The sequence below is a fragment of the Erinaceus europaeus genome, chromosome 12 (assembly GCF_950295315.1).
Source record: "Erinaceus europaeus chromosome 12, mEriEur2.1, whole genome shotgun sequence".
In the NCBI taxonomy this organism is placed as follows: Eukaryota; Metazoa; Chordata; class Mammalia; order Eulipotyphla; family Erinaceidae; genus Erinaceus; species Erinaceus europaeus.
In genome coordinates, this window is record NC_080173.1 from 65,744,705 (window position 1) to 65,772,694 (window position 27,990).

The following is a 27,990-nucleotide window of genomic DNA, read 5'->3' on the forward strand; positions in this document are numbered from 1 at the left end:
TTTATAATTCATGTGAATTTTAATTACTTCAAGGTAGTCCATGGCACTATACAAAAAGCACTCAAAGCTGGCAGCTTTTTTGAAGTTCATAGATAAAATGAATTTAAATCATCTGTTCTCATAGGTTGCTTATCATACTACAAAGACTATTAAAAATATATCACAGTAAATTAATCTTTACTTAGAAAATCTGATTGTTACAGGTAAAATATAGCATTTAGAATGTTCATTTTAAAAAATACAAATTTTTATGAAAATTTTAAGGATTTTTAGAGTGGGAATTATAAAAGTTGATGCTAAAGAAAACTTTCAGATGTGTCTTGAAATACAAAAAATAGTCTTTGTTCTGGAAACAGTGTCAGGAAAGAATACCTGAGTTCATCTGAAACCACTAGTTCTAGTTAATCAATTGCCATTTGGTTACATTAACAGGAAAATAACATTTACAATTTAACACAGCAAGCATGTGAAATAATTAGAATAAAAGTTTACATATGCATCAGGTTGAACATTACTGGTATGCTTTAAAACAGTTCTTTAATCTTTTGATAAAGTGACTACACACTTAAGTCTTTAACATTCTAAAACAATTTAGAAATGCGAGCAGGGCTCTGTGGCGCAATGGATAGCGCATTGGACTTCTAGAATAAATGTGAGAGAAATGCTTTTCTTCTAGCCCTGAAAATGCATTCTGATGGCTTTATCAAATAGTCACTGTATGTAAGCAAATGAAAACAGTGTTTTATGGCCACAACTTAATATATCTGAAGGTGTGACGAAGTAGCTCCATCTTTCCATTTATTTATATGTTCTGAAATCACAGTTCTGCACAGTGGACATGTTTTTTCTCTGTTAAACCACATGGTAATGCACTCTTCACAAAATATATGCTGTAAGGGAAGTAAGAACTACATTTTACAGACTTGATAACATTTTCTTAAACATTTTAGTTTCAAATACATCACATCACATTGCAAAAGATCATCTTCTAGATCTGGAGAGCAATAACCCCTCCAGTTTACAAAGACTCTCTAAGCACAAATAAGAAGTTACTAGTTTATGTCCTGAATATTACTTTCTACTAAACAGTGACTTTCCCCTTATAATTAATATAAAGGTGCCTTTTGTGGATCACAAAAAAAGTATTTAAGTTGCTTGAAATAATTACCTGACAGATGAGAAGAATTGGCTTTTGAAATTCAGCTTGACATATTGAACAAATATCATCCACATCTGAACACTGTCTCTTGCTGGCAGTTAGCCCGTAACTCTATGAAGATAATAAATGTTTTGTTTAAAACATCTTTCTTTCCTGTTCCTCAAATACATAGGTGATGCTGTATTTCTCAGATCTCCTTGGAACTAGACAATTGAAAACTCCCGAAGGATACAAACATATCAAAGCTGAACTACGTATGTAGAACCACGTCTTGATGGATGGCATTAAGGTGAAATCATTAAAGTAATACACATAATAGAATCTTAGAAAATTGTTAGATTCATTGGATTCCCAAAGGATAATACTTTAATACAAATTCAACTGGCTGAGACTAAGCAGTCTGAAATACAACTAAGATGTATAGGATATATATATTATGATTTAGTACTGCCAATCTGAGCTCATTTATTATATGTGGCAGTCGCTCAGAAAAGTCAGTTTGGAGCATGGCTAGCTGAATGTAAATAGATTTCATACTCCATACCAGAGATCTGTTCAGTAGGTTAACCTCTTGGGAATTATTGTATTATTAAGGAATTCATGATTGTCATGAAGTCCAAACTGTGTCAACAATAATGTGCTAGTTATCATACCACATCCTGAAGCTTCTGTTTACAACTACTGTCTTCTCTACCTCAAATGAAAACCCAGACTCATAAATCCTCTTCAAGCCTGCACTTTTATCTCAAGATAACAAAGTCAACTATGTAGGAGGTCTCTTCAGAGGAGAAGATGACTTTGTCTTCCCGTAAGACAAAACTACTGTGCTTCATGAGGCAGATAGCAATCCCCAACCACAGATAGGCTGAGATCTGCACAGGCCTCAATCTAGGGACCAAATTTCTGAAAGTTCTGTTGAGTTCAGTGTGAAGGTTTGGGAACCACCAAACTTTTTACCTCTAAATCTAAGAGTAATTCTGATTATAAAAAAGAAAGAAAAAAGAAAAATCAGAATAGGAAAGAATGATAATTAACCAAGTAAGAGTAATTATAATGTGGCATATGGGTAAAGTTTACTGCTTAGATTAACTGTGCAGTGACTAGGGAGTTAGCTCAACAGATGAACTCTGAACAGATGAGCTCATTCATGCTTAAAAAAATTAAGGGAGTGAGGTGGTAGCACAGCAGGTTAAGTGCACGTGGCGCCAAGCGCAAGGACCAGCGTAAGAATCCCAGTCGTGCCTCTGGCTCCCCACCTACAGGGGAGTCGCGTCACAGGTGGTGAAGTAGGGCTGCAGGTGTCTATCTTTCTCTCCCCCTCTGTCTTCCCCTCCTCTCTCCATTTCTGTCTGTCCTATGTAACGCCGGCGACATCAGTAGCAACAACAACAAAAAAAGGGCAACAAAAGGGAAAATAAAAATTAAAAAGAATTTCAAAGAACATTTTAAGTAAAGAGCCTACACCCCCCCCCCTACAAACACAGTAAGTTATAGCAGAAGCTGAAGAAGGAATAAATGAGAAGACACAAACTTGCCACTTGGGAATTTAATAAGGAAAGAAATAAAAATTCATGGTAAACTCTTAAGGGAGTACTTATAAATCCTTAAAGGGGCACAAAGCTCATTCAAACACATAAGATATAGCAGTTACCAAGTAGTTAATGTGTTAGGAAACTTATCATGGAAATAAAACTAAATCAGAATCATAGTCCTAAGTGCCAAAATATAATAAAAAAAATAATTATGAAGTCTACATTTATATTACTCAACTAATTTTTTATATTAGATATGTAAGAGTGATTTCCCTAACAGTTTAAAAATGTACTTACTGGTCGTGTAAAAAATATATGCAAAACCCGTCTGAAAGCTCGTAGATGTCCAAAACAGTCCAAAAGCTAAAAGCAGAAATAAGAAAATTGGTTACTTCTAAAAGTTCTATTTGTTAAACCCAGAGATCAGTTATTAGTACTGTTGTTAATTTAATATTCTACTATATATCTCAAGAATTTCATTCTAACTACAGTAAAGTTCCATTATAGGATTTGTTTGACCAGTGCACCTCTCAGCTCAGTACCAAGTTTTGGTACTGAGACCAAACTTGGAAATGCTCACCTGCAAAACCCTTCTGTCATTGCTGTATTTCTCATTAACCACTCAAACTACAGGATATTTCCCCTAGTTTATAGATTCCAGCCAACTTTTTTTTTTTTTTGACTCCAGGGTTATTGCTGGGGCTGGGTGCCTGCACTATGAATCCACTGCTCCTGGAGGCTATTTTTTTTATCCTCTTGTTGCCCTTGTTGTTCATTGTTGTTATTATTAGTATTGTTGCTATTGCTGTCGTTGTTGCTGGATAGGACAGAGAAATGGAGAGGAGGGGAAGACAGAGAGGGGGAGAGAAAAACACCTGCAGACCTTCTTCACCACTTGTGAAGTGACCCACCTGCAGGTGGGGAGCCAGGGGCTTGAAGTGGGATCCCTACACTGGTCCTTGTGCTTCATGCCATGTGTGCTTATCCCACTGCACCACCGCCCAGCTCCCTCCAGCCAACTCTTAACCATGATGAAATGCATCTGAATAATCAGTTACAATTTACTCATGAAAAATTTATAAACTATGTCAAAAGAGGAAGTAAACTTTACCTGGTTTACATATTGCTAATAACTTTAGATTTTTAAGTCTGATAAGTAATTTGAGTTTAGGGAATCAAATACAAAGGGAACAGAACTAGTTTGAGAATTAAGTGTATGTCATATGGTACTATAGGAAATGTGTGTGTTATACTTATTTCTTCCATTAAATATCCATATTATGTGGATGTTCAATAAAAGCTGAGAACCACTGGATTAAGATAAAGACATGTCCACTTCTGTATTTCTGAGTAGGTATATAAACTACCATTACTTCATTAATTTTTTTTTATTGCCACCAGGGACTCAGTGTCTGCATGATGAATCTTATCATTCCCAGTGGCCAGTTTATTTTTATTTGATAGGGCAGAGAGAAATGGAGGGGGAGAGGAGAATAGGAAGAGAGAACGATACTTGCAGCACTGCTTCACCCCTTGTGAACCTTCCTCCCCCCTGCAGGTGGAAATGGGGGGCTTGAATCCAAGTCTTTATACATAGGAACACGTGCTCAACTGGGTGCACCACTGCCTGGCCCCTGGGACCTACCATTACTTCAAATTAATGACATGAAAATGATAAAGTATAAACCTGCTCAAGAAAAAAAAAGTAAAATATGTAATCATGACTATATGAATTACTATACAATGACAAGACTTATAATATTAACCTACTTTTAATATGAGGTAGAGCAAAGCCAGCAATATTCCAAGACTCCACTTAGTTGCACTACCAAACTCCCCATAGCTTATCAGGTAACGAAACCAAACTGGTATAGGAACAAAAGTTCGGTAATACTGACATAATTCTTCTAAAAGCATATACCAGTAACCCTAAAAAGGAAGGGGAAAAAAACAAATAAAGCTACTCAAGTTACCTACTACATAGCAAAAATACTTCATATTGGATTGAGAACATGAGTGTATGACAACCTCAACCTAGTTCTCACATGTTAAGTCACTGATATTTTGATTTTAAAGAATAAGTAAAAATCTTTTATGTATACTACATGTAAAACTCATGTATGCTTTTACTGATTAAACATCTATCAAAATGTCATTACTAAGTAAAAACAGCCGAATAACTGTATACAGTGATTTACCAAATGATAATGTCCAGAAGAACAAAAGTACAAATCTAACATTTATTCATTTAACCAGAGTACTGATCAGCTCTGGCTGATAGTGGTGGGGGGACTAAACCTGGGACTTCACAGCCTCAGGCATGAGTCTCTTTGTATAACCATATGCTGTCTACCCCCACCCACATTTTTTATGCATGATATGGGAACTAGCTTTTAAATTACTTTGAAGCAAATATAATTCTCAATTTTATTGGAATAGGTTAATGTCCAGACTCAAGTCTTTGAGCAAAAAGTCAGTCTGAAACTATATAATTAGTTTACTTAGCAAATTGAACAGTAGTGACTTAAAAGAAGACTAATATGGCTTGCTATAACATTGTTATAATAAAACATGTTAGTTTTTTTTTTTCTTACCTTGGATTTAAAAGGCATGATGAAAGAAGGCACCAGTAAAATAAGGCATTTTAAGCCCATGAAAAGAAATTTCAGAATGAAATCTGTAATTCCAATTACCCAAAGTACTTCCCAGAAGCTTGAATAGTCCAAAGTAGGATTTAAAAAAATTAAGCTACCAAGAAAGAAATTCACAGTTTACCAGAGAGCAACACAATAAAAGTAAAGCACTGGTAAAGACTTTGGCAAAATTATATCTATAGTTTACATAAGTAATAGCAAATTTCACTTTGTTTAAAGAAAAATTTTAAATGTTTGAATCTCAAGTTGTTCCTCCCAAGGAAAGACATTACCAGTCTTCTTTTTTTTTTTTTTAATTCAGCACTCCTCAGCTCTGGCTTTATAGTGCTGTGGGGGATGGAACCTCAGGCATGAGAGTCTCTTTGCATAACCATTATCTACTATCTACTCCCCAACCCCAGTCTTCTTTGTCATGGTTTATACCTTTATAGCCTGTAAACTAAAAAGAAAATGTACAAACAGTGGATATTTACTATTATCTCCTCAACCAGTGTCAGACAGAATTCCATCCTATCCTTTCTACTTTTTCTGCTTTTGTCAAGATCACCAAGCCTGTTTTTCTACATTCAAAGATCTCTTTGAAATTTCCCTCCATAAATTATTTTCCTCCTAGACTTTTGATATAATTTTTCTCATATATGATTAGAGGTCCTTTTTTAGCCTCCTTTGCTGCTGCTTTTTTTTCTAGTGAGTATATCCATCATGACACCTTGTCTGTACACTGTATTTTCCTGGTTTATCTTGTCAAGTCATACAATTTTTAAGTATTAACCATAGGATGTTAAAACCAAAACTTAAAGCCCTAAACAATTTGGAGTTCATGATATGTTTATAATCTGTCTATAATCAATATTAATTATAATATTATAATTAATATTATAGTCAATAACTATAATTATATAATAATTGTATAATAATTAATATAATTATAAAATTAATAATAATTATAATTACAATGACATTATAATGTCTTTAAAAATTCATTTTTGAGAAAGAGGAAATGCGAGGAGAGTAGAGTATTTCTCAGCTCTGGGATATGTTGGTACCAGAAATTGAACCTGGGTGCTCTATGACTTCAGGCTTGATTCAAGTTCTATGACTAATACAGAACTAACTCTTTTATTATTATTATTTTCCCTTTTGTTGCCCTTGTTTTATTGTTGTTGCAGTTATTGTTGATGTCATCGTTGTTGAATAGGACAGAAAGAAATGGAGACAGGAGGGGAAAGACAGAGGGGGAGAGAAAGATAGACACCTGCAAACCTACCTAACCGCCTGTGAAGCGATTCCCCTGCAGGTGGGGAGCCAGGGGCTCGAACCAGGATCCTTACACCGGTTCTTACATTTCGCGCCACGTGTGTTTAACCCACTGCGCTACCGCCCGACCCCCCTAACTTTTTCTTTCCCTTTGATCCTATAGTTTCTTAATATATATAATTTTATATTAATGAGAGAAAAAGAGAGACAGAGACCAGAGCGCTCAGCTCTGGCTTATGGTGGGGCTGGGGATTGAACCTGGACTCAGAGCCTCAGGCATGAGAGTCTTTTGTAGAACCACTACTATGCTGTGCCCCCAGCCCCTATACTGAATTTCTTTTTTAAAAAAATTTATTTCTTTATTGGGGAATTAATGTTTTACATTCAACAGTACCTATACTGAATTTCTTAATGTGGCCTCTGAAACTCAGAATTACTGATTTCCCCATCTCCAAAAATGAGTTCCTTCCTGATTCTTTGCTAGTCTGATAAATAGCACCATTATCTGACCAGTTGCTTTAAAAATCCAGGTGTTCTTAAACCTTTCCCCTACTTACCCAAACAATTCAGACCATTTTAATGGTACTGGTTCCATCTATAGCCCAGATTTGTCCTTAACTCCACTGAAATCGGGGTTTTAAAAATAATTTTTTATTATCTTTATTTATTTATTGGATAGGAGGGGAGAAAGAGACACTTGTAGTCCTGCTTCACCACTCAAAGCTTTCCCCCTGCAGGTGGGGACCGGGGGCTCAAACCTGGGTCCCTGGGTACTGTAACGTGCACTCAACCAGGTACACCACCACCCGGCCCCTGAAATCGGGATTTCTAATTATCCAGTAAAAGTGAAAAATTAAAGTTATCCAATTAAAGCCAGAAAGTCAAAACACCTCCATCTGATAGAGAAACTGTCCTACAAACAAACTCAGTGTTCTTACCACCTACATATACAGGGTAACTAAGGGAGATGCTAGATTAGTTAGCTTGTGTTAATCTATACCACAGAATGGTTTTGGCATATCAAAATATCACCTATCTTATATACGATTGTTATTAATATGACTAACACAGAAAGGCTACTACTAACATAATGGTACTGAATAGCTAATGATTATATAAGTAAAAAAAAACCCAAGTACCAAAAATTAAATATTGAGCTTCTGCTAGAAACCAAAGCACTAGGAACACAAATCTGAGTAGGTCACTTAAAGCTCTGAATCTTAGGAGACAGACAGGTAAGTAGTGAACTGTAACAACTATTATGCAAGTAAGACACATACAGCATTCTATTGAATATAAGTACATTTTTAAAAAGTGTATTTGGGCTACTAATTACCTGTAGTAAAGTGATTGAGACTGAAAAGTGTAATATAAAAGGACAGAAGATCCTGCTAAGAATACCAGTAACCAAGCACACTGAATTTTTGAGCGCCTTTCCTGAAAAATAAACAAATTTATACTTTATTTTAAATTATACCAGAATTATAAATATCAAAAAACTGTAATTATTATTAACATATATTAAGGTTAGTTATTGTGGCCTGGGAGGTGGCACAGTGACTAGAACATTAGATTCTGAAGCTTGAGGTCCCCACCTTTGAGCCTCAGTATCACAGGTGCCAGAGTGATAAATCTTTTTTAAAAATAATACTAAATATCTGCTAAGTTCTGCATCATCATAATATATATATATATATATATTTTTTTTTTTTTTAGATTATTTATTAGAAAGATAGGAGGAGAGAGAGAGAAAGAACCAGACATCACTCTGGTACATGTGCTGCTAGAGATTGAACTCAGGACCTTGTGCTTGAGAGTCTAATGCTTTACCCACTGTGCTACCTCCTAGACCACTATTTTTTATCTTTTAGTAAGTAAAACAATTTATATTAAAACAACTTTAAAGGCCAGGTGTCTTCATTGTGTATCAATGACAAAATAGTATTTTCTAAATGCTTTCAAGTGATTGGGATTTATAAGAATAATTTTTAAAATTCTCAGACAATTAAGAATTTAAAAAGGTAATTTGTTTTAAATCTCACTTTTAATATTTTTTTGGACCACTGCTTCTCTGATTTAAAGTGGTGCCAGGGATTGAGCTTGGGACCTTGGAGCCTCAGGCATGAAAGTCGTTTGCATAACCATTATGGTATTTCCCCCCAGACTTTAATTTTTATTTAAATGCAGTACCAGGGAATGAACCTAGGATCTCACACATGCACAGTACCACTGAGTAACCTCCAAAGCCCAACTTTTGCTTTTTCTTTCTTTCCCTCCACACACCCCCACTTTCTGCCTAGGAGAAACAGCACCATTCCAGCATCAATGGAACTCTTTCTGGTGCTACCCTTGATAGTTTCATGTCAACTTGAGGCTCAAAACTTGAGCTTCCCACATGGTATCACATATGCTCCACCAGGTGAGCTATTTTCTGGTCCCCTAAAGCTAAGTTTTAATCACTAGTTTAATTACAAATTATACTAGCTTTAACTCATACTATTTTTTTAGTCTTAGGGCACACTGAGACTTCACTGCCCCAGGATGACTTTTTTGGATAGAGAGACAAAGAGGCAGATACAAGGGAAAGACATACAGCACTGATGCTTCCTTCAGTGTTGTGGAGGCTGGACTCAAATTTGGGTTTGGCACATTGGCAAAACAGTATACTATCCAAGTGGGTTATTTTGCCAGCCCTTAAATTCTTTTTTTTAAAATTAATTTATTTATTTTCCCTTTGTTGCCCTTATTGTCTTTTTATTGTTGTTGTAGTTATTATTATTGTTGTTATTGATAGGACAGAGAAATGGAGAGAAGAGGGTAAGACGGGGAGAGAAAGATAAACACCTGCAGACCTGCTTCACTGCCTGTGAAGTGACTCCCCTGCAGGTGGGGAGCCTGGGGCTCGAACTGGTATCCTTAAGCCGGTCCTTGCACTTTGCGCCACATGTGCTTAACCCGCTGCGCTACTGCCCGACTCCCTACCAGCCCTTAAATTCTTATAGTGTCATAAGCCCTAACTATAAATTTCCAGGTCAGAATGCATGATTTTTTGTTAAATAAATGTATAATCTTAAGATTGCTTGAAGGTAAAATTTCTTATAAACGAGCCCCATTTTTCCCATATGAATAGAATTCTATAATTTATGTTACGGCAAAACTTATTTTAAGAGAAATTTGGGATTTAACTTTCTTTAGAGACCTAAACAGTTTAACATTCATTTACTTAGTGTACATTTCATTATTTTAAATATTATTTAATGAAAAATAATTTTATCACTTAATAAAAAAAAGAATTTTGTCACCAGGGTTATTGCTGGGGCTCCCAGGTGCCTACATAACAAATCCACCATTCCTGATAGTCACTTTTCTTTTCTTTTCTTTTCTTTTCTTTCTTTCTTCTTTCTCTCTCTCTCTTTCTTTCTGATAGACAGAAATTGAGAGGAAAGGGGAGATAGGGAGAGGGAAAGTGGGATACCTGTAACCCTGCTTCACCACCTGAACAGGGTCCTTATGCAGTACACTGTAAAGTGAGATCTACTGGGTGCACCTGCTTGTTTGTTTATTTTTTACCAGAAACCTGCTCTCCTTGGTTTGAGGTGGTGCAGGAGTTGAACTAAACCTGGGACCTTATTCCAGATCATTAATATTTGCCTTCTTGATAGATGTCATGTCTTTAAATTTGTCAAGTAAATTATTTCCTATTTCTCTCAAAGTGAATATATAATTTTACAGAGAGAAACATTTAATGATTTTTAGTTACTTGTCATACTTACTCTTAGGAAAACCTGATTTACAATGCTTTTGTTTGCATACATAAAAGTTGTAAACAGTCCAATTCCAAGAGAAATTCCTGTTAGAAAATAAGTTCCAGTTAATTGAAAGAAAAAAAATCAAAGTGCTAACATAATAACATGAATTTAAATGAAATGGAATTTTAAATGTTAACAGAAATTAAGTAACTAAAACTCATAAATTACCAATTAACTTACACTAATTTAGCCATGAATAAAATTATTATATCCTACCTGTTATATGCTGCATTACAAGTTTGACACTCAGAATCAAAATATATGGAAGACTTTTTTGCAGCCACTTGAAGAGATAACGGAATTCTGAGTTCAGGGAACTACTACTATGATCTCCAGACTCCATGACCATATCTTCAGGCTGCCTTGCTTCACTGTGGGAGTGACTCCGTAATCGACCATGTACACATCCATGGGTACAGCTATGGACACCTGACCTTACATTTCTGGAGCTTGAGTTTTCAGCATATTCTTTAGGTATAGAGTTTATCTGGATATGAACATCTCCAGAATGAAGACAAGAACCTTCTCCAGCCAATCTTGTATGGACACAGTGGGAGGCAGAGGCAGCCTCACTGCCTGGAGCTCCTAAAGGACTATGTGGTTGGCTAAAGTTGGCTTGCATGACCCTTGAATACTTTTCCTGTGGTTCAGATTTCTTTGTGTCAGAGTTCTGTCTCCTAAAAATCAAAGATCAGAAAATACTTTAGTTGAGCAGCCCTAGAGAGCTGTCCTCTCTAGGAAGCCTACTTACTGTTCTGTCAGACTCCTTATTAAAAGAGAGTCTGGGGCCAGAGAGAGCTCTTTGGGTAGGGTGCATACCTTGCCATGCAGGCAACACAGGTTTGAACGCTGGCACCAGAATGGAGGTGCTATGGCAGTGGAGGAAGCACTGGTGATGTGGTATTTCTCCCTCCTCGTCTAACTAAATGAAAAAGTAGTCCAGAGTAGTGAAATCACACATGTGTAAGGTCTTGGCTCCACCAGAAATAAAGGAGAGGCTGATAGTCATGCCAGGTAAATTATCACGTTACTAGGCTCCTCCCCAAAGCCAATGCTCTGCTGTCCTACATTAACTTTTAGAAAACAACTACAAAAATAGTTTCAGATGTCTCCGTCTTGTTAATGATCCCCAACAGATGTTAACAGTGTGCATATTCATACTTGAATACTTCAGTACATCTACTGTGACTACCTGTAGCAGTTTCATCTCTGATGTACACCAGAGGTTTCCTAAGAGTGAGTCAGTATTTTTCAGTGCTTGAAAAAAAGCTTCCAACAAAAGTAATTATAAATCTTAAATGCCTTATCAGGAATTATCAGGTAATAATGCACAGTTCACTTAGGTGACCTACAAATTTCGATTTATGCTGAAACAGCATTCCCAAAGGTAATGGAGGCTTTCTGATAATGCCAAGAGTACTGCCTTCCCCCAAAAGAATGTTACCTAAGTGCCTTCAAAACAGGGATACTTGGGGAGTCCTGATTGCTGGAGATTTCGGACTCTGGTCCGAATGTGAGCAGCTGGATGGTGTGTCCATGAACGTAGGGAGGACAGAGGGCACTGGCAGGGCCTGAGTCCAGACTGATGTTTCTGCGGGATCAAACGAGGGTTAACAGTGGGGGCAAGTTGCGGGTCCTATTTTCATCCGAAAGGTCCCTCCCACCCCCCCATTTCCTCTGGGGCGGTTTGGTTTCTAGTGTCTCTCAAAGCTTTTCACTGATGCTCCTCCACGGGTGCTGATTATTTTCTCAAACCTCTGATGCCCAACGCTGGGCAGGACAGTCTCAGTGTCTTCTCTATACACGAAAACAGCCGCCTCTCAGTCCCCTCCACGCACGGACAAGGCGAGAAGTGCGCGCAGACAGCTCTTCCGGAATCCCCAGGACCGAGTTGCCCACCCACGTTCGAGGTTCGAACGCGTCAGTTTTGCTCCTCTGAGCCCCTTCGTCGCGCCCCCTCCACCCCCACTTTCCCCCCGGGCCTGACCTCTCATGACGAAGAGCGGATGGACGCCTCGATCGTGAAAGCCGCCGCCTGCAGGCCTTGCGGCTGGGCCATCGCACTCAAACTCCACTACCGGCCTCGGCTGCTCCAAACGGCGGCGGCGGCGGCGCGCGCGCTCCCGGACGTTCGCACGCACGCGCCCCCGCGCGCTCCCCCGCCCCCGCGCGACGCCGACCGACCCACAGACCCGCTGCGAACTGGGGCGCCGGGCCGGCGCGCGGCGAGGCGGCCCGCTTGTTCGTCGCGCAGGGGCGTGAGCCGCGCAAGAGCGGCCTGATGGCGTGTGCGTTACACAATAAGCAGCCTTCACATCTGTGCGTATATTCGTGTCACCCGCCCCACGCACACTTCAGAGATTTGGCCGTTCTGAGATAAAAAAATATCTGTATATTGGTTTTGGGACCCGGCCCTCGCGGGAGGGGCCTGGAGCTGGGGGCCGTCCTGGCCGCCGCCCCCACCCCCTGCTCGCCCGGCCGGGCCCCCTCCCCGCTCGCGGCCCGGGTCGCGTCTGTCTCGGGCGTGGGGTCGAGCTGCGGCTCGGGAGAGCGAAGCTGGGGGGCGCCGGGGAGCCGGGGCTGGGGTGCCCGGGTTTCCCGAACCCTGTTCCTCAGCGGTGGCTGGGCCGTGACTTCTCCCCTGACGGGTTTTTTGTTTGTTTTTGCTTTTGGTCAGAATCGTCAGCCTGCGCTCGGAGCGTCCGAGATGAGTGGAAATTGGGTTTTCAGAGTTTTGTCTTGTGCCAGGTTTAGGGAAATTTACTGTTCACACAATACTGCCTTCTGATAATTTAAAACTGTCCCAGAAAAACTGAAACAAAACAAAAGGAACACTATCCTGCTTTGTTCCCCTGCCAAAATAAATTGATACTAAACATATTAAATGTGTGGCCCACAACTCATAACCTTTTCATTCTGAATCTCAGTATGCTTCTTGAAATTAATGTCTCATGCTGCATGGACAGAAGTAGCAGGTAAAGGGTTTACTCCTCACTAGTAAGGGTAAATTCACGCAGACACCCACCCACCCCAGTTCAGATTGAGCAAGCAGTACATTGTCTTTTTTATTGCTCACTACCTTTAAAACCAGTAGCAACCTGAAGTCGGGTGGTAGCGCGGCGGGTTAAGCGCACGTGGCGCAAAGCGTAAGGATCAGGGTTCGAGCCCCTGGCTCCCCACCTGCAGGGGAGTCACTTCACAGGCGGTGAAGCTGGTCTGCAGGTGTCTATCTTTCTCTCCTCCTCTCTGTCTTCCCCTCCTCTCTCCATTTCTCTCTGTCCTATCCAACAACAAGGGCAACAAAAGGGAAAATAAACATAATAATAATAATTAAAAAAAACAGTAGCAACCAACTTGGCCCAAGTTAGTTCGCTGGTTCTTTAACTATTAAATTCTCCCCAGAGCCCTTAATTTGTGCTTTGTTTTCTCAGAGTACGACTGAATCCACTCAGTTAAGGCTGTATTTAAACTAGATTTGTTCTATTACTAAAACACACCCCTTGACTAGAAAGGCAAATTTACCCATCCAAAGTAGGATTACAACTACTCATTGCCTTTGGAGCTATTGATTGGTTGTTTGGTTGTGTGTACATATGTTTCCTTGAACTTGATTATTTAAAGTTTTTCTAAAACCTTAGATTTCTGAGTCAGCAAGGTTATCTTAGTCCACTTTTGCGATAAAATCTGGGTAGTTTATAAACAAGTTTTTTTTTTTCACAGTTCACAAGCTGGAAGTCCAAGGTGGTGGCAATGATTGATTTGATGCTGGTGAGTACTTGATTCTGGCTCATAGTTCTTTGTCTGCACGTGGTGGAAAGGTCAAACTCTTCAGAATCTCTTTTCTTTCTTTTTTTCTTAAATCTTTTTTTCTTTAATTTTTCTTATTCCCTTTTTGTTGCCCTTGTTGTTTTATTCTTGTAGTTATTATTGTTGTTGTTGATGTTGTCATTGTTGAATACAACAGAGAGAAGTGGCGAGAGGAGGGGAAGACAGACAAGGGAGGGAGAAAGACCTGCTTCACCGGGATCCTTATGTCGGTCCGTTGTGCTTTGTGCCACGTGCGCTTAACCTGCTGCACTACCTCCAGACTCCCCAGAATCTCTTTTCTAAAGACACTGTTTTTACGAGAGTACTGCTTAGCCCTGGCTTATGGTAGAGCAGTGATTGGAGCCTCAGGCATGAGAGTTTCTTTACATAACATTATGCTATCCAACCTTGCCCAAGATACTCCTTTTTCCTAAGCCTTTGCTCTCATGACCTAACCTCTTACCAAAGGTCCAATTTCTTAATACTACCACACAGACCATTTCACATATGAATTTTTAAGGGGAGGACATAACATTTTCAATCAGCAGCAAAGATGGTGGGCCAAGCTTTGGACTGTTGTGAATCTTCTTTTTCTGAAAAAAGATTTATTTACTGAGAGAGAACTAAAGCAGAGAAAGCAAGCAGAGTAGAGGAGAGAGAACTAGACCATTACTCTGACATATGTGGTTCCAAGAATTAGACTCAAGATCTCATGAATGCAAACCTGGCATGCTACCCACTGTGCAATCTCCTGGTATACGTGTAATTAATTAATTAATTAATTAAAGAAAGATCTGGGCAATGACACCCAGTGGAACACATACCCCTAGGCCCCACCTACAGGGTGGGAAGCTTCAGTAGTGGCAGTACTACAGTATCTCCCTTTCTCCCACTCTACCCCTGCCACTCTATTTATCTCTGTCTCTATCCTATGCATAAATAAATATTAGAAATTTAAAAAGAGAGACCTGGGAGGTGGAACAGTGGATTAAGTATTGGACAAGCATGGGGTCCTGAATTTGATTCTTGGCAACACATAAACCAGAGTGATACTGTAGTTCTCTATCCTCTCTTGTTAATAAATAATTCTTGAGGGGGGAAAGAAAGAGAAGGAGAAGGAGGAGGAGAAGATGATGATGATGATGATGATGATGACACCAGATTGAGCCAGCTCATCACTGCCATATGTGATGCCATGGGTCAACTCAGGAACTTATGCTTTCAAGTTCTGCACTCTCTCACTAAGTCATGTCTTGGAAATTAGCAGTGAATTTTTCAGGGAGACTTATTTGTATATTTTCAGCCATCCTAGCTGTGATATGAATATTTTTATTTTAAATACACAAGGATTTAGGAAACAGAAAAGGACACTCCATCTGACATAACCCAGCTATAGCCACAGTGGCAAGCACATCAGTATGCTTTAGAACATTGATTAGTATACTTGTTACATTTGTATATCTAATGTAATGTTTAAATTCTCACTTTAACATATCCATAATTTTTTTTAACGAGAACACTGCTCAGTTCTGGTTTATGGTGGTGCTGGGGACTGAACCTGGTACTTCAGAGCCTAAGACACAAGAGACTTTTGCTTAACCATTATGTTATCTACCCATTCCTTCATAATATGTTTTGAAGATTTATTTGTACATTTGGGACTGCATTTCACTCAAGTAACTTGATTAGAAAGTAACATTTGAAGAAGTTGAGCATTGAGTTGATTTGACAGTGTTGAACTTACTGATAATTTTTTTTTTTGAACTGGCATCTGGCATGTTAGAAGTGGACATTTAATTTATTGATTCAAAAAACATTTGCTGATTGGAGGAAGAGGATCAGCAGAGAGTGAATGCCTTACATGCTTCAGATCCTGAGTTCTTTCCTTCATACCAAATTAAGAGAGTAACAAAGATGCAGGTGAAATTCCATGGATGGTAGAGCAGTGCTTGGATCTCTTTCTCTTTCACTAGAACACTGAAAATAAATAATAATACAAAAAGATGGACCAAGGTGGTAGAGTACATGCCTGACATGCACAAGTTCCTGGTTTCAATCCCTGATACTAGCTTGGAAAAAGAAGAAGTAATAACAACAACAATAACTACAACAGTAAAACAACAAGGGCAATAAAAGGAAACAAATATTTTTAAAAAGAAAAAGAAGTATCTGCTGAGTACTTAAGAAATGATTGGGCTTGCACCAAAGTAAAGGACTCTGGGGGTCTGGGGGGCTTTCAGGTCCTGGTGCATGATGGTGGAGGAGCACCTAGGCTGAGGGTGAGAGTATTTCACAGAAAACTGAGAAATTTTACACATGTACCAACAACTGTATCTACTGTAAACCATTAATCTCCCCAATAAAAGAAAAGTGGTTGGAGTGTAGTTTAGTGGTATACTTTACACTATGAGACCTTGGATTTGCTCTCTGACAACTCCCTGCCCCCTACCAAAAGTACTGTACTAGGTATTAGACAGGTATAAATTTAAAAGAGTCCCCATCCTGTAGTCAAATAAATGGTTAGACAAGACTCCAAACATATAATTATAGTATACTGAAGTAAATTATATAATTAAAGGTTGTGTAGGATGCAATGGAAACATGAAGTGGGAGAATTCACTTTGTCAAATAATGTTTGAATTATTTGACATTAAAATTATTTGACATTAAAATGTTACATTAAATTTGTGGCATTTGAGATGAATATTGAAGAATAAGTTGAAGTTTATTAGGATAAAAGCATTAAAATAAAGAGGACATTGTACAGAGTAATAGCATTCTGTGACCTGGGAGGTGGTACAGTGCTAGACATGCAGTCGTGAGGTTTAGTCCTCAGTATTGTGTGTACTAGAGTGATGATCTGGTGCGTGTTTTCTCTCTCATCGATAAATAAATAAATCTTTATAAAACATCATGTGAAAAGTTGTGTTATTAAAATATTATAGCTCTTTGAAGGGCTTAGTTCTTTTTGTTTTATTTTTGGAATTGCAGGGTGCATATGAATATAAAAGTGATCCCATGGGCTAAAAAATGAAAGACATTATGGATGTCATACTGGAATTTATTTTATAGTACATTCTTTTTTAACATTTTTTAAATATTTATTTATTTTCCCTTTTGTTGCCCTTGTTTTTTATTGTTATTGTCATTGTTAGATAGGACAGAGAGAAATGGAGAGAGGGGAAGACAGAGCTGGGGAGAGAAAGATAGACACCTGCAGACCTGCTTCACCACCTGTGAAGTGACTCCCCTGCAGAAGGGATCCTTATGCTTTGCTCCACGTGCGCTTAACCTGCTGCACTACCACTGAACTCCCAGCATTCTTTTTTTTTTTTAATATTTATTTATTCCCTTTTGTTGCCCTTGTAGTTATTATTGATGTCATCATTGTTGGATAGGACAAGAGAAATGGAGAGAGGAGGGGAAGACAGAGAGGGGGAGAGAGAGATAGACCTGCAGACCTGCTTCAGCACCCGTGGGAGTTGGGGACTCGAACTGGGATCTAACTTACACCTGTCCTTGTGCTTTACACCACCTGCGCTTAACCCACTGCACTACCACTCGATTTTCCCCTTTCTAATGGGAAAGAAAGCTATTGACTTTTAATTATCAGAATTATGTGGCCTAATATGTGTTTTATAGAAAATTCACATACCAATAGCTTCTGGTAGTACAAGCTCAGTTAGGATGAGAAGTTGAGTTAGAAGGTCTTGAACTTCATGAAGTGGGGTTCAAGAGGAAGAATGAAGTTGGGAAAGTTATATAGGAAAATAAAATCAGTAGGACTAGTTCTAGATTATTAAAGTTACCCTTCTTGGGAGTTGGATGGTAGCGCAGTGGGTTAAGCGCACGTGGCACAAAGTGCAAGGACCGGTGTAGGGATTCCGGTTTGAGCCCCGGCTCCCCACCTGCAGGGGGGCCACTTCACAGGCGGTGAAGCAGGTCTGCAGGTGTCTGTCTTTCTCTCCCCCTCTCTGTCTTCCCCTCCTCTCTCCATTTCTCTCTGTCCTATCCAACAACAATGACAGCAATAACAATAACAATAATAACTACAACAACAATAAAAAACAAGGGCAGCAAAAGGAAAAGTAAATAAATAAATATAAAAAAAAATTTTTTTAAGTTGCCCTTCTCTTCTTGAGTCAATTTTTCATACCAAACCCTCACGTACTGACTCACATGACTTATTTTGGTCACTGGGTTAATAGCAATTGTAATTTAGCAGAGGATTGAAAAATGATTACATATTGGGACTTGTTTTCTTATTGCTGCCAACCCTTCTTTCACATATTCAAATCAAGATTAACCTTCTGTAGGATGAAAGACCCCTTGAAGAGAGTGTCCTGATTATCTCAGCCTTTTCAGTTGAGGCTCTATACTTCCTAGACTATGCACTCCTACTGAGATAGTTCAGACCAGAAGAATTTGATCATCAGGCGCCAGGCAGTGGTGCACCCAGTTAAGCACACATAGTATAAAGTGCAAGGACCCTTGCAAGGATCTGAGTTTGAGCCCCTGGCTCCCTGCAGGAGGGTTGTTTCACAAGCAGTGAAGCAGATATTCATGTGTCTTTCTCTCCCCCCCCCCCAACTCAATTTCTCTCTGTCCTATCCAGTAATAATAACTTTTGAAAAATAGGGAGTCGGGCAGTAGCGCATTGGGTTAAGTGCATGTGGCGTGAAGCACAAGGACCAGCGTAAGGATCCCAGTTCAAGCCCCTGGCTTCCCACCTGCAGGGGAGTCACTTCACAGGCGGTGAAGCAGGTCTGCAGGTGTCTATCTTTCTCTCCTCCTCTCTGTCGTCCCCTCCTTTCTCCATTTCTCTTTGTCCTATCCAACAATGATGACATCAATAACAATAATAAATACAACAACAATAAAACAAGGGCAACAAAAAGGAAATAAATATTCAAAAACATTGGCTAGCAACCCACAGATTTACAGGAAAATTTTTAATATCTTTATTGGGGAATTAATGTTTTACATTCAACAGTAAATACAATAGTTTGTACATGCATAACATCTCCCAGTTTTCCATATAACAATACAACCCCCACTAGGTCCTCTGTCATCCTTCGTGGATCTGTATTCTCTCCACCCACCCGCCATAGAGTCTCTTACTTTGGTGCAATATGCCAATTCTCCAGTTCAGGTTCTACTTGTGTTTTTTCTTCTGCTCTTGTTTTTCAACTTCTGCCTGAAAGTGAGATCATCCCATATTCATCCTTCTTTTTTTTAATTTTTAATATTTATTTATTTATTTATTTATTTATTTATTTCCTTTTTGTTGCCCTTGTTATCATCCTTATGTTTCTGACTTATTTCACTTAACATGATTTCCTCAAGCTCCATCCAAGATGGGCTGAAAATGGTGAAATCACTATTTTTAATAGCTGAGTAGTATTCCATTGCATACCACAAGTTGCTCAACTACTCGTCTATTGTTGGACACCTGGGTTGCTTCCAGGTCTTGGCTATGACAAATTGTGTTGCTATGAATATAGGTATACACAAATCTTTTTTGGATGGCTGTGTTGGGTTCCTTAGGATATATCCCCAGGAGAGGAATTGCAGGGTCACAGGGTAGGTCCATTTCTAGTCTTCTGAGAGTTCTCCAGACTGTTCTCCACAGAGGTTGGACCAATTGACATTCCCACCAGCAGTGCAGGAGGGTTCCTTTGACCCCACAACCTCTCCAGCATTTGTTGCTGCTACCTGGTAGGTCCACTTCTAGCCTTCTCAGAGTTCTCCAGGCTGTTTTTCACTGGGGCTGGACCAATTTACATTTCCACCAGCAGTGTAGAAGGGCTCCTTTACCCAAGAAGCCTCTCCAACATTTGTTATTACTGTTCTTTCTGGTGTATGGCATTCTCACAGGAGTTGTCTTTATTCATTGTTGTCTTTATTTGTAATTCTCTGATAATCAGTGATTTTGAGCATTTTTTTTCATGTTTCTGTTGGCCCTTTGGATCTCTTATTTGGAGAAGCTTCTGTCCATATTCTCGCCTCACGTTTGGACAGGATTTTTTGTTTATTTGTTTGTTTTGTTGCTGAGCTTTCTGAGCTTTTTATATGTTTTGTTTATGAACCTTTTGTTTGATGTATGGCATGTAGACATCTCCTCTTCCAGAAGGATTCTCTCTGGGTGTTGTCTATTTTGCCATGAAGAATCTTTTCAATTTGATGTAGTCCCATTGGCTTTGTGGGCTTACACCTGTGCTATATATTTAAATCTATATATTATTGGATAGAGACAGAGAAATTGAGAGGGAAGGGGGAGGTAGAGAGGGAGAGAGAGAGAGAGACACCTGCAGCCCTGCTTCACCACTCATGAAGCTTTTCCCCTGCAGGTGGGGGCCAGGGGCCTGAACCTGGGTCATTGCTCAGTGTAACATGTGCACTCAACCAGGAGCACCACTGCCTTGCCCCACATCTGTAATTCTTCATGATTGTAGCTTCCACACTGTACTCACACAAATAAATGACGACCTAGAAACTCATGTCTGGAACATTAGGGACATAGAGGACTTACAAGCTTTCCCCCCTTTAGGTATATAGCAAACCATGTAGCACTTACTCCCAGAGTTGTAGTCTTTTATTGGTTAGCTACATAGTACATCAAAGGAATTCCAAAACAGCTTACATCAGCAAAAGGCATCATAGTTCATTAACAAAGAGAACAAAATGGAGAAGGCACATCTGCAGAAGGGCTGTTGCAGAGATAACATAGATAACAAATAGCCAGGCTATCAGTTCTCTTAGAGCAAGCCTCTGATATATATTTTTAAATTTTATTAGTGATTTAATAATGATCAGAGGGCAGAGGGTAGATAACATAATGGTTATGCAAACAGACTCTCCTGCCTGAGGCTCCAAAGTCCCAGGTTCAATCCCCCACACCACCATAAGCCAGAGCTGAATAGTGCTCTGGTTAAAAAAAAAAAAGATAAATAAAATTAAAATGATTAACAAGATTGTAAGATAACAGAGTCATGGGCGCCAGGCGGTAGGTAGTGCAGTGGGTTAAGCACACATGGTGCAAAGTCCACTGACCGTCCTAAGGATCTTGGTTCGAGCCCCCGGCTCCCCACCTTCAGGGGGGACCCCTGCACAAGTGGTGAAGCAGGTCTGCAGGTGTCTGTCTTTCTCTCCCCCTCTCTGTCTTTCCTTACTCTCTCCATTTCTCTTTGTCCTATCCAACAACAATGACAATAAAAATAATAACAACAACGATAACAGCAAGGGCAGCAAAAGGGAAAAAATGGCCTCCAGGAGCAGTGGATTCATAGTTCAGGCACTGAGCCCCAGCAATAATCTTGGAGACAAAAAAAAAAAAAAAAAAAGATAACGGGTACAATTCCATACAATTCCCACCACCAGAGTTCCATGTCCCATCCCCTCCATTGGTAGCTTCCCTATTCTTTATCCCTCTGGGAGTATGGACCAAATTTCTTTTTTTTTTTTTTTTCCAATTTTTTAAAAAAATATTTATTCCCTTTTGTTGCCCTTGTTTTTCATAGTTGTTGTAGTTATTATTGTTATTGATGTCGTCATTGTTAGATAGGACAGAGAGAAATGGAGAGAGGAGGGGAAGACAGAGAGGGGGAGAGAAAGATAGACACCTGCAGACCTGCTTCACCCACCTGTGAAGTGATTCCCCTGTAGGTGGGGAGCCAGGGGCTCGAACCTGGATCCTTACGCTTTGTGCCACGTGCGCTTAACCCGCTGTGCTATCGCCCGACTCCCGGACCAAAATTCTTTATGGGGTGCAGAAGGTAGAAGGTCTTGCTTCTATAATTCTTCTCCACTGGATGTTGGCAGGTCCATGTTCTCCATGGATGTTGGCAGGTCGATCCATACCCTCCAGACTGTTTCTATCTTTCCCTAGTGGGATAGAGCTTTGGAAAGGTGAGGTTTGGGACACATTGGTGAGGTCATCTCCCAGGGAAGTCAGGGTGGCATCATAGTAGCATCTGCAACTTACTGGTGTTCAGCTCTCTGTCCTTTTTAGCACCCTTTTGCCAATTCATAGATGGGTTATAATTTTCCATCATGGTTTCTCTTTGTCCCCGCCTCTGTAGTTTCTCTCCTACTATCCTGGAAATCCTGCTTCCACTTAGAATTGCTTGGGTGGAGGATAGATAGCATAATGGTTATGCAAACAGACTCCCATGCCTGAGGCTCCAAAGTCCCAGGTTCAATCCCCCGCACCACCATAAGCCAGAGCTGAACAGTGCTCTGGTTAAAATAAATAATACATAAATAAAATACAAAACCACCTAGAATTGCCAGGATTTGAAGTGATTTTTTGAGGAGAGTCAACCTAGGTGCTGTCTTCATGCAAATATCTTGACTTTGCCACCCCCAATCCTACACTATTTCAAGGTTTCTTTCTTTAAAAAGGGAGACATTAACAAAACCATAGGATAGGAGGGGTACAACTCCACACAGTTCCCACCACCAGATCTCTATATCCCATCCCCTCCCCTGATAGCTTTCCTATTCTTTATCCCTCTGGGAGTATGGATGCAAGGTCATTCTGGGTTGCAGAAGGTGGATGGTCTGACTTTTGTAATTGCTTCCATGCTGAACATGGGTGTTGACTGGTCAGTCCATACTCCCAGCCTGCCCCTCTCTTTCCCTGGTAGGGTGGGTCTCTGGGGAAGCTGAGCTCCAGGATACATTGGTGGGGTCGTCTGTCCAAAGAAGTCTGGTTGGCATCATGCTGGCATCTGGAACCTGGTGGCTGAAAAGAGAGTTTGGCATACAAAGCCAAACAAAGTGTTGAACAATCATGGACCTAAAGGCTGGAATAGTGTAGATGAAGTGTTGGGGGGGTACTCACTGCAGGATATTGTGTACTTTTGCTTTCAGGTATATATTTTGCCCTAGTTTATGGATACATGTGAACATATGTTCTATCTCAGGGTACCTGGACTATATCTAGGTTTTGGGACTTTGTTAGGAAGTGAACCACCTGGAATGGTATTAGAGAATATTATGAAAGGAAAGGTCTCACCTTTGAAGTGAATGAAGCTGAAGGGTTGTCATTCCACACCAGAAGTCTCTGGACACAGTCTGAAGTGAAGCATGCTAAGGTGGCACTCATTGCATTGATTAGGTTGTGATCAGTGGATGCAATATTATTTGATATGAATTGAGAGAAGCATGCAGGAAAGTGCGCCCCACCCTAAGGTTCCAGGACTGGGGGAAATATAGGCTCTGTAGTGGCAATGTGAGGTTCCTGCTGTCTTAGGGTTCAAAGAAGACAATGGATAGTTCTTGTTATAATCATATTATTTGGTAATTGGGTTAACTTTGAAAAGTCCCTTTGTTAGGATTTGCTATATAATACCCAACATCTTGTATATAACTGTGCCACCGGTTGCTTCTGTTCTCCCTGGTCTAGGCTTTTGAGAAAGTCAACATATCAAAGACTCAGCCTATGTATTAAAAAGATTCAGTCTGTGCTTTAAAAAGTTTGAGACATACAATCAATTTTCCCCTCTCATATTAATTAAATAGTGATTTATATGACTACAAATCAATAGATGTGTACATAAACACCATTCCCACCATCAAAAGACTGTGTCCCATCCCACCCCCTACCCCATCCCCCACCGCCCTGGGAAGCCGAATGTCCAACCTTACCCTCATCCTAGGGTTTTTATTTTGGTGCCCTACTCCAGATTAAGTCAGATCCTGCTTTTAGTTTCCCTTTCAGATCTTCTTCTCAACTTCTGTTGATGAGTGGCATCATCCCATACTCATCTTTATCTTTCTGACTTAGCTCACTTAACATAATTCCTTCTAGCTCCATCCAAGATGGGTCAGAGAAGGTGGGTTCATTGTTTTTAGTAGCTGCATAGTATTCCATTGTGTATATATACCACAGCTTTCTCAGCCACTCATCTGTTGTTGGGCACCTGGGTTCCTTCCAGGTTTTAGCTATTATGAATTGTGCTGCTATGAACATAGGTGTACACATATCTTTTTGGTTGGGCATTATGGAATCCTTGGGGTTTATCCCCAGGAGAGGAATTACTGGATCATATGGAAGGTCCATGTCTAGCCTTGTGAGAGTTCTCCAGACTGCTCTCCACAGAGGCTGGACCAATTTACATTCCCACCAGCAGTGTAGAAGGGTTCCTCTGTTCCCACAGCCTCTCCAGCATTTGTTGCTGCTGTCCTTTTTGATGTATGCCATTCTTACAGGAGTGAGGTGGTATCTCAGTGTTGTCTTAATTTGCATTTCTCTGACAATCAGCAACCTGGAGCAATTTTTCGTATGTTTGTTAGCCTTTTGGATCTCCCTCAAAGTGAATGTTTTGTTCATATCCTCTGCCCATTTTTGGATGGGGTCATTTGCCTTTTTGGTGCTAAGTTTGCTGAGCTCTTTGCATATTTTGGTTATTAGTCTCTTGTGTGATGTATGGCATGTGAAGATCTTCTCCCATTCTGTGAGGGGTCTCTTTGTTTGTGTGATAGTTTCTTTGGCTGTGTAGAAGCTTTTCAATTTGATGTAGTCCCATTGGTTTGTTTCTGCTTTAGTCTTCCTTGCAATTGGGTTTGTTTCATCAAAGATGTCCTTGGGGTTTAGGTGGGAAAGTGTTCCACCAATGTTTTCCTCTAAGTATTTGATAGTTTCTGGTCTAACATCCAGGTCCTTGATCCATTTGGAGTTGATTTTTGTTTCTGATGAGATAACGTGGTTCAGTTTCATTCTTCTGCATGTTTCAACCCAGTTTTCCCAGCGCCATTTATTGAAGAGAGCCTCCTTCTTTCATTTAATACCCTGGGCCCCCCTTATCAAAGATTAGTTGTCCATAGGTGTGGGGGTTTATTTCTGGGCTTTGAATTCTGTTCCACTGATCTGTGTGCCTATTTTTGTTCCAGTACCAGTCTGTTTTGATGATGATGGCCTTATAATATAGTTTGAGATCTGGGAGTATGATGCCTCCATTTCTGTTTCTTTTCCTCAAGATGGTTTTGGCAATTCTAGGTGTTTTCAGGTTCCAGATAAATGAATGTAGTGTTTGTTCTATTCTCTTAAAGAAGCATCGTGGAACTTTGATGGGTATTGCATTAAATATGTATATGGCCTTGGGGAGAATATTCATTTTGATGATATCAAGGTTTCTTCTAACTAGCACCCCTGGTAGGATTTTGACAGATACCTCCCTACAAAAGTCAACAGGTCACATATACCTCTGCATTCACCTTAGATGCCTATCATGCTATCACAGTCACCCTGACATGAAGATCTGGTCCCATAGGCACCTGTCAGCATTTGAGAAGTTATAGAAGTTGTTAGCCTTGCCGAGTAATTAATTAGGCCATAGATTGTATGAGTAATTAATTAGGCCATAGATTGTATGAGTAATTAATTAGGCCATAGATTGTATGAACTTTAGGCAGGAATAAAACCTGGCATTCTAAGGTAAATGCCTTTCCACAGGTTTATTTTTGTTTTCCTTGCTTCTGGATTTGAGTCATTGACAATGCCCTTAAAACTTAGATTGAGGATTGAGGGGGTTGCATATATATATGGGTAAAAGACAAACTAAGCAAAAATGATGTCAAAGCTTGGGTCAAGATTTAAAGAAAGTGAAAAATATAACTGGTTAGAAGATCACAAAGCATTCTCTAAGGGAATAAGGACAGGTACTAAAGAGACTATATAGTTTTCTTGTCTGCGTTAAAGAGTAAAAAGAGGGAGTTGGGCAGTAGCGCAGCAGGTTAAGCAAAGGTGGCAGAAAGCACAAGCACCAGCATAAGGAACCCGGTTCGAGCCCCCGACTCCCCACCTGCAGGGGAGTCACTTCACAAGCGGTGAAACAGGTCAGCAGGTGTCTCTCTCTCCCCCTCTCTGTCTTCCCCTCCTCTCTCCATTTCTCTCTGTCCTATCCAACAACGACCACATCAGTAACTAAAACAATAAAACAGCAAGTGCAACAAAAGGGGGAAAAAGAGTAAAAAGAATCTAACTACAGGCTACTTCTATATTCTTATGTCCCTGTTCAGGAGGGGAAGAAGTGAGAGGGGGACCTCCAAGACAACCGTTCTGTTCCTGACTCCTGTGTTCTTGGTCCCTGGTTTCTTCCTTGTCTCACCCCCAGCCATACTCTACTTAGTGACATACCTAATGTAATTTTTCTATGTGCTGCAGAATGAACCCAAGGTCTCCACACATGTACTTTACCACTGAGCTAGCTTATCAACCTATTTTTTAAAAAACATTTATTCCCTTTTGTTGCTCTTGTTGTTTTATTGTTGTAGTTATTATTGTTGTCATTGTTGTTGAATAAGACAGAGAGAAATGGAGAGAGGAGGGGAAGACAGAGAGGGGGAGAGACAGACAGATACCTGCAGACCTGCTTCACCGCCTGTGAAGCGATTCCCTGCAGGTGGGGAGCCGGGGCTCGAACCGGGATTCTTGTGCCAGTCCTTGCGCTTTGCATGGGCCACGTGCGCTTAACTCGCTGCGCTACCACCCAACTCCCCTCAACCAATTTTTTTAAAAAAAGGTTTTATTTATTTATTAATGAGAAAGATAGGAGATAGAGAAAGAACCAGACATCACTCTGGTATACATGCTGCCGGGGATTGAACTCAGGACCTCATGCTTGAGAGTCCAGTGTTTTATCCTTTGCACCACCTCCCAGACCACCTATTTTTTTTTTTTTTTTGAGAGAGAATATATGCAAGCAAAGCACTGTTCCTCTATGCATGGAGTTCTTGTTGCTCTCATATGGAGCCAGGGCTGAGCCTAGACCTGTACTTATTCCAGGCAGGCACTTTCTCACTGAGTCTCCTCAGTGATCTTCCACTTAATTTATCTTAAAAAAAAGTTTACATTTGATCCTAAAGTAATACAACTTAAATTTAAGTTTGTTTGGATTTAATAAATATAGGAGGGTTTGTCATAGACCAAAGAGGGTTCTTAACCAGAAATTAGTTGCATCTTTTCTTGTAGAAGAACTTTACAAGTGTCATAAACCTAAAAGAAGCAGTTGGTGTTTTATAGAGGGCAGTTCAGAACAAGAGATGAGAAAGATCTATTGGCTTCTTTTATGTTCTCAGAACTCCCAGTAGACTCACAGAGCAATTATTAAAAACGTAGAACATGATGTCAGACTTCCTGGACAAATTATTTAACCTTGCTGTGTCTCAGTTCTGTGATCTAAATGTAAGGAATTTAAAAAATTGTTTTCATAAGGTGAGCAATACACAAAAGTATTCATATATGCATGTAATGTGGTATGCATACATACATATATGCTCACAGATAGCAGACATTCAAAGAATAGTCAAAGAACATTTAAAGTACTGTACATTTAGCTGTTTATCTTTTGGGAGGATAATGGTGTGATTTTACCTTTCATATATTTTTATTTTTAATAATTAAAATTTTGTATTTACTTATGTATGGGGTCGTGTGCCTGGTGCTCAACCAGGTGTGCCATGGCTTAGCCCCTCTTTCATATTTTTAAATCTTTTTTTTTTTTTTTGTCTCCAGGGTTATCGCTGGGGCTTGGTGCCTGTACTAGGAATCGATTGCGCCTGTGGCCATTTTTATTGGATAGGACAGAGAGAAATTGAAAGAGGAGGGGAGGAGAAAGACACCTGCCAACCTGCTTTACCCCCTGTGAAGTGACCTCCCTGCAGGTGGAGAGCCAGGACTCAAAAAGGTATCCTTGTGCTTCATACTATGTGCACTTAACCCATTGCGCCACTGGCCTGCCCTGCCTTTAAAATAACTTTTATTGAAT

General features: G+C 39.9%; 2 protein-coding genes and 1 long non-coding RNA gene across 5 annotated transcripts in view; 2 read left to right on the forward strand and 1 right to left on the reverse strand.

The window, feature by feature from the left end:
• The window catches only part of RPS6KB1 (ribosomal protein S6 kinase B1), a 62,739-nt gene extending 59,841 nt beyond the window's left edge, over positions 1 to 2,898 (forward strand). The window contains exon 15 of the mRNA XM_060203854.1: positions 1,332 to 2,898. Within this exon, the coding sequence (XP_060059837.1) occupies positions 1,332 to 1,335 (4 nt within the window). The 3' untranslated portion in view covers positions 1,336 to 2,898. The remainder of the gene's footprint in view (positions 1 to 1,331) is intronic.
• RNFT1 (ring finger protein, transmembrane 1) lies at positions 1 to 12,869 on the reverse strand. 3 transcript variants are annotated; one of them, XM_060203869.1, is made up of 10 exons: positions 12,399 to 12,869; positions 11,856 to 12,002; positions 10,628 to 11,112; positions 10,376 to 10,452; positions 7,939 to 8,039; positions 5,286 to 5,439; positions 4,462 to 4,620; positions 2,989 to 3,054; positions 1,169 to 1,270; positions 1 to 890 (listed from the first exon to the last, which is right to left on the reverse strand). In XM_060203869.1, exons 3-10 carry the CDS (start codon positions 11,031 to 11,033, stop codon positions 756 to 758), a joined length of 1,200 nt encoding a protein of 399 aa, XP_060059852.1. In that variant the 5' UTR covers positions 11,034 to 11,112; positions 11,856 to 12,002; positions 12,399 to 12,869; the 3' UTR covers positions 1 to 755. The 3 variants fall into 3 exon arrangements, with proteins under 3 accessions (XP_060059852.1, XP_016048252.1, XP_007533723.1); XM_016192766.2 differs by having other exon boundaries at positions 10,628 to 11,088; positions 12,399 to 12,867; XM_007533661.3 differs by lacking the exon at positions 11,856 to 12,002 and having other exon boundaries at positions 10,628 to 11,088.
• LOC132541989 (uncharacterized) lies at positions 12,608 to 27,990 on the forward strand. The gene is made up of 3 exons (XR_009553109.1): positions 12,608 to 12,730; positions 14,132 to 14,179; positions 27,738 to 27,990. It is a non-coding gene; the product is annotated as an uncharacterized LOC132541989 (long non-coding RNA).

Coding starts and splice junctions, on each gene's coding strand:
- RNFT1 (XM_007533661.3), bottom strand. CDS start 11,033: ATGCAAGCCAACTTTAGCCAACCACATAGTCCTTTAGGAGCTCCAGGC. Junction 8,040..10,375: donor TAAATCAGGTTTTCCTAAGA/GTAAGTATGACA, acceptor TTTATTTTTCAG/GAAAGGCGCTCAAAAATTCA. Junction 4,621..5,285: donor TCATGCCTTTTAAATCCAAG/GTAAGAAAAAAA, acceptor CTTCCTTTTTAG/GGTTACTGGTATATGCTTTT.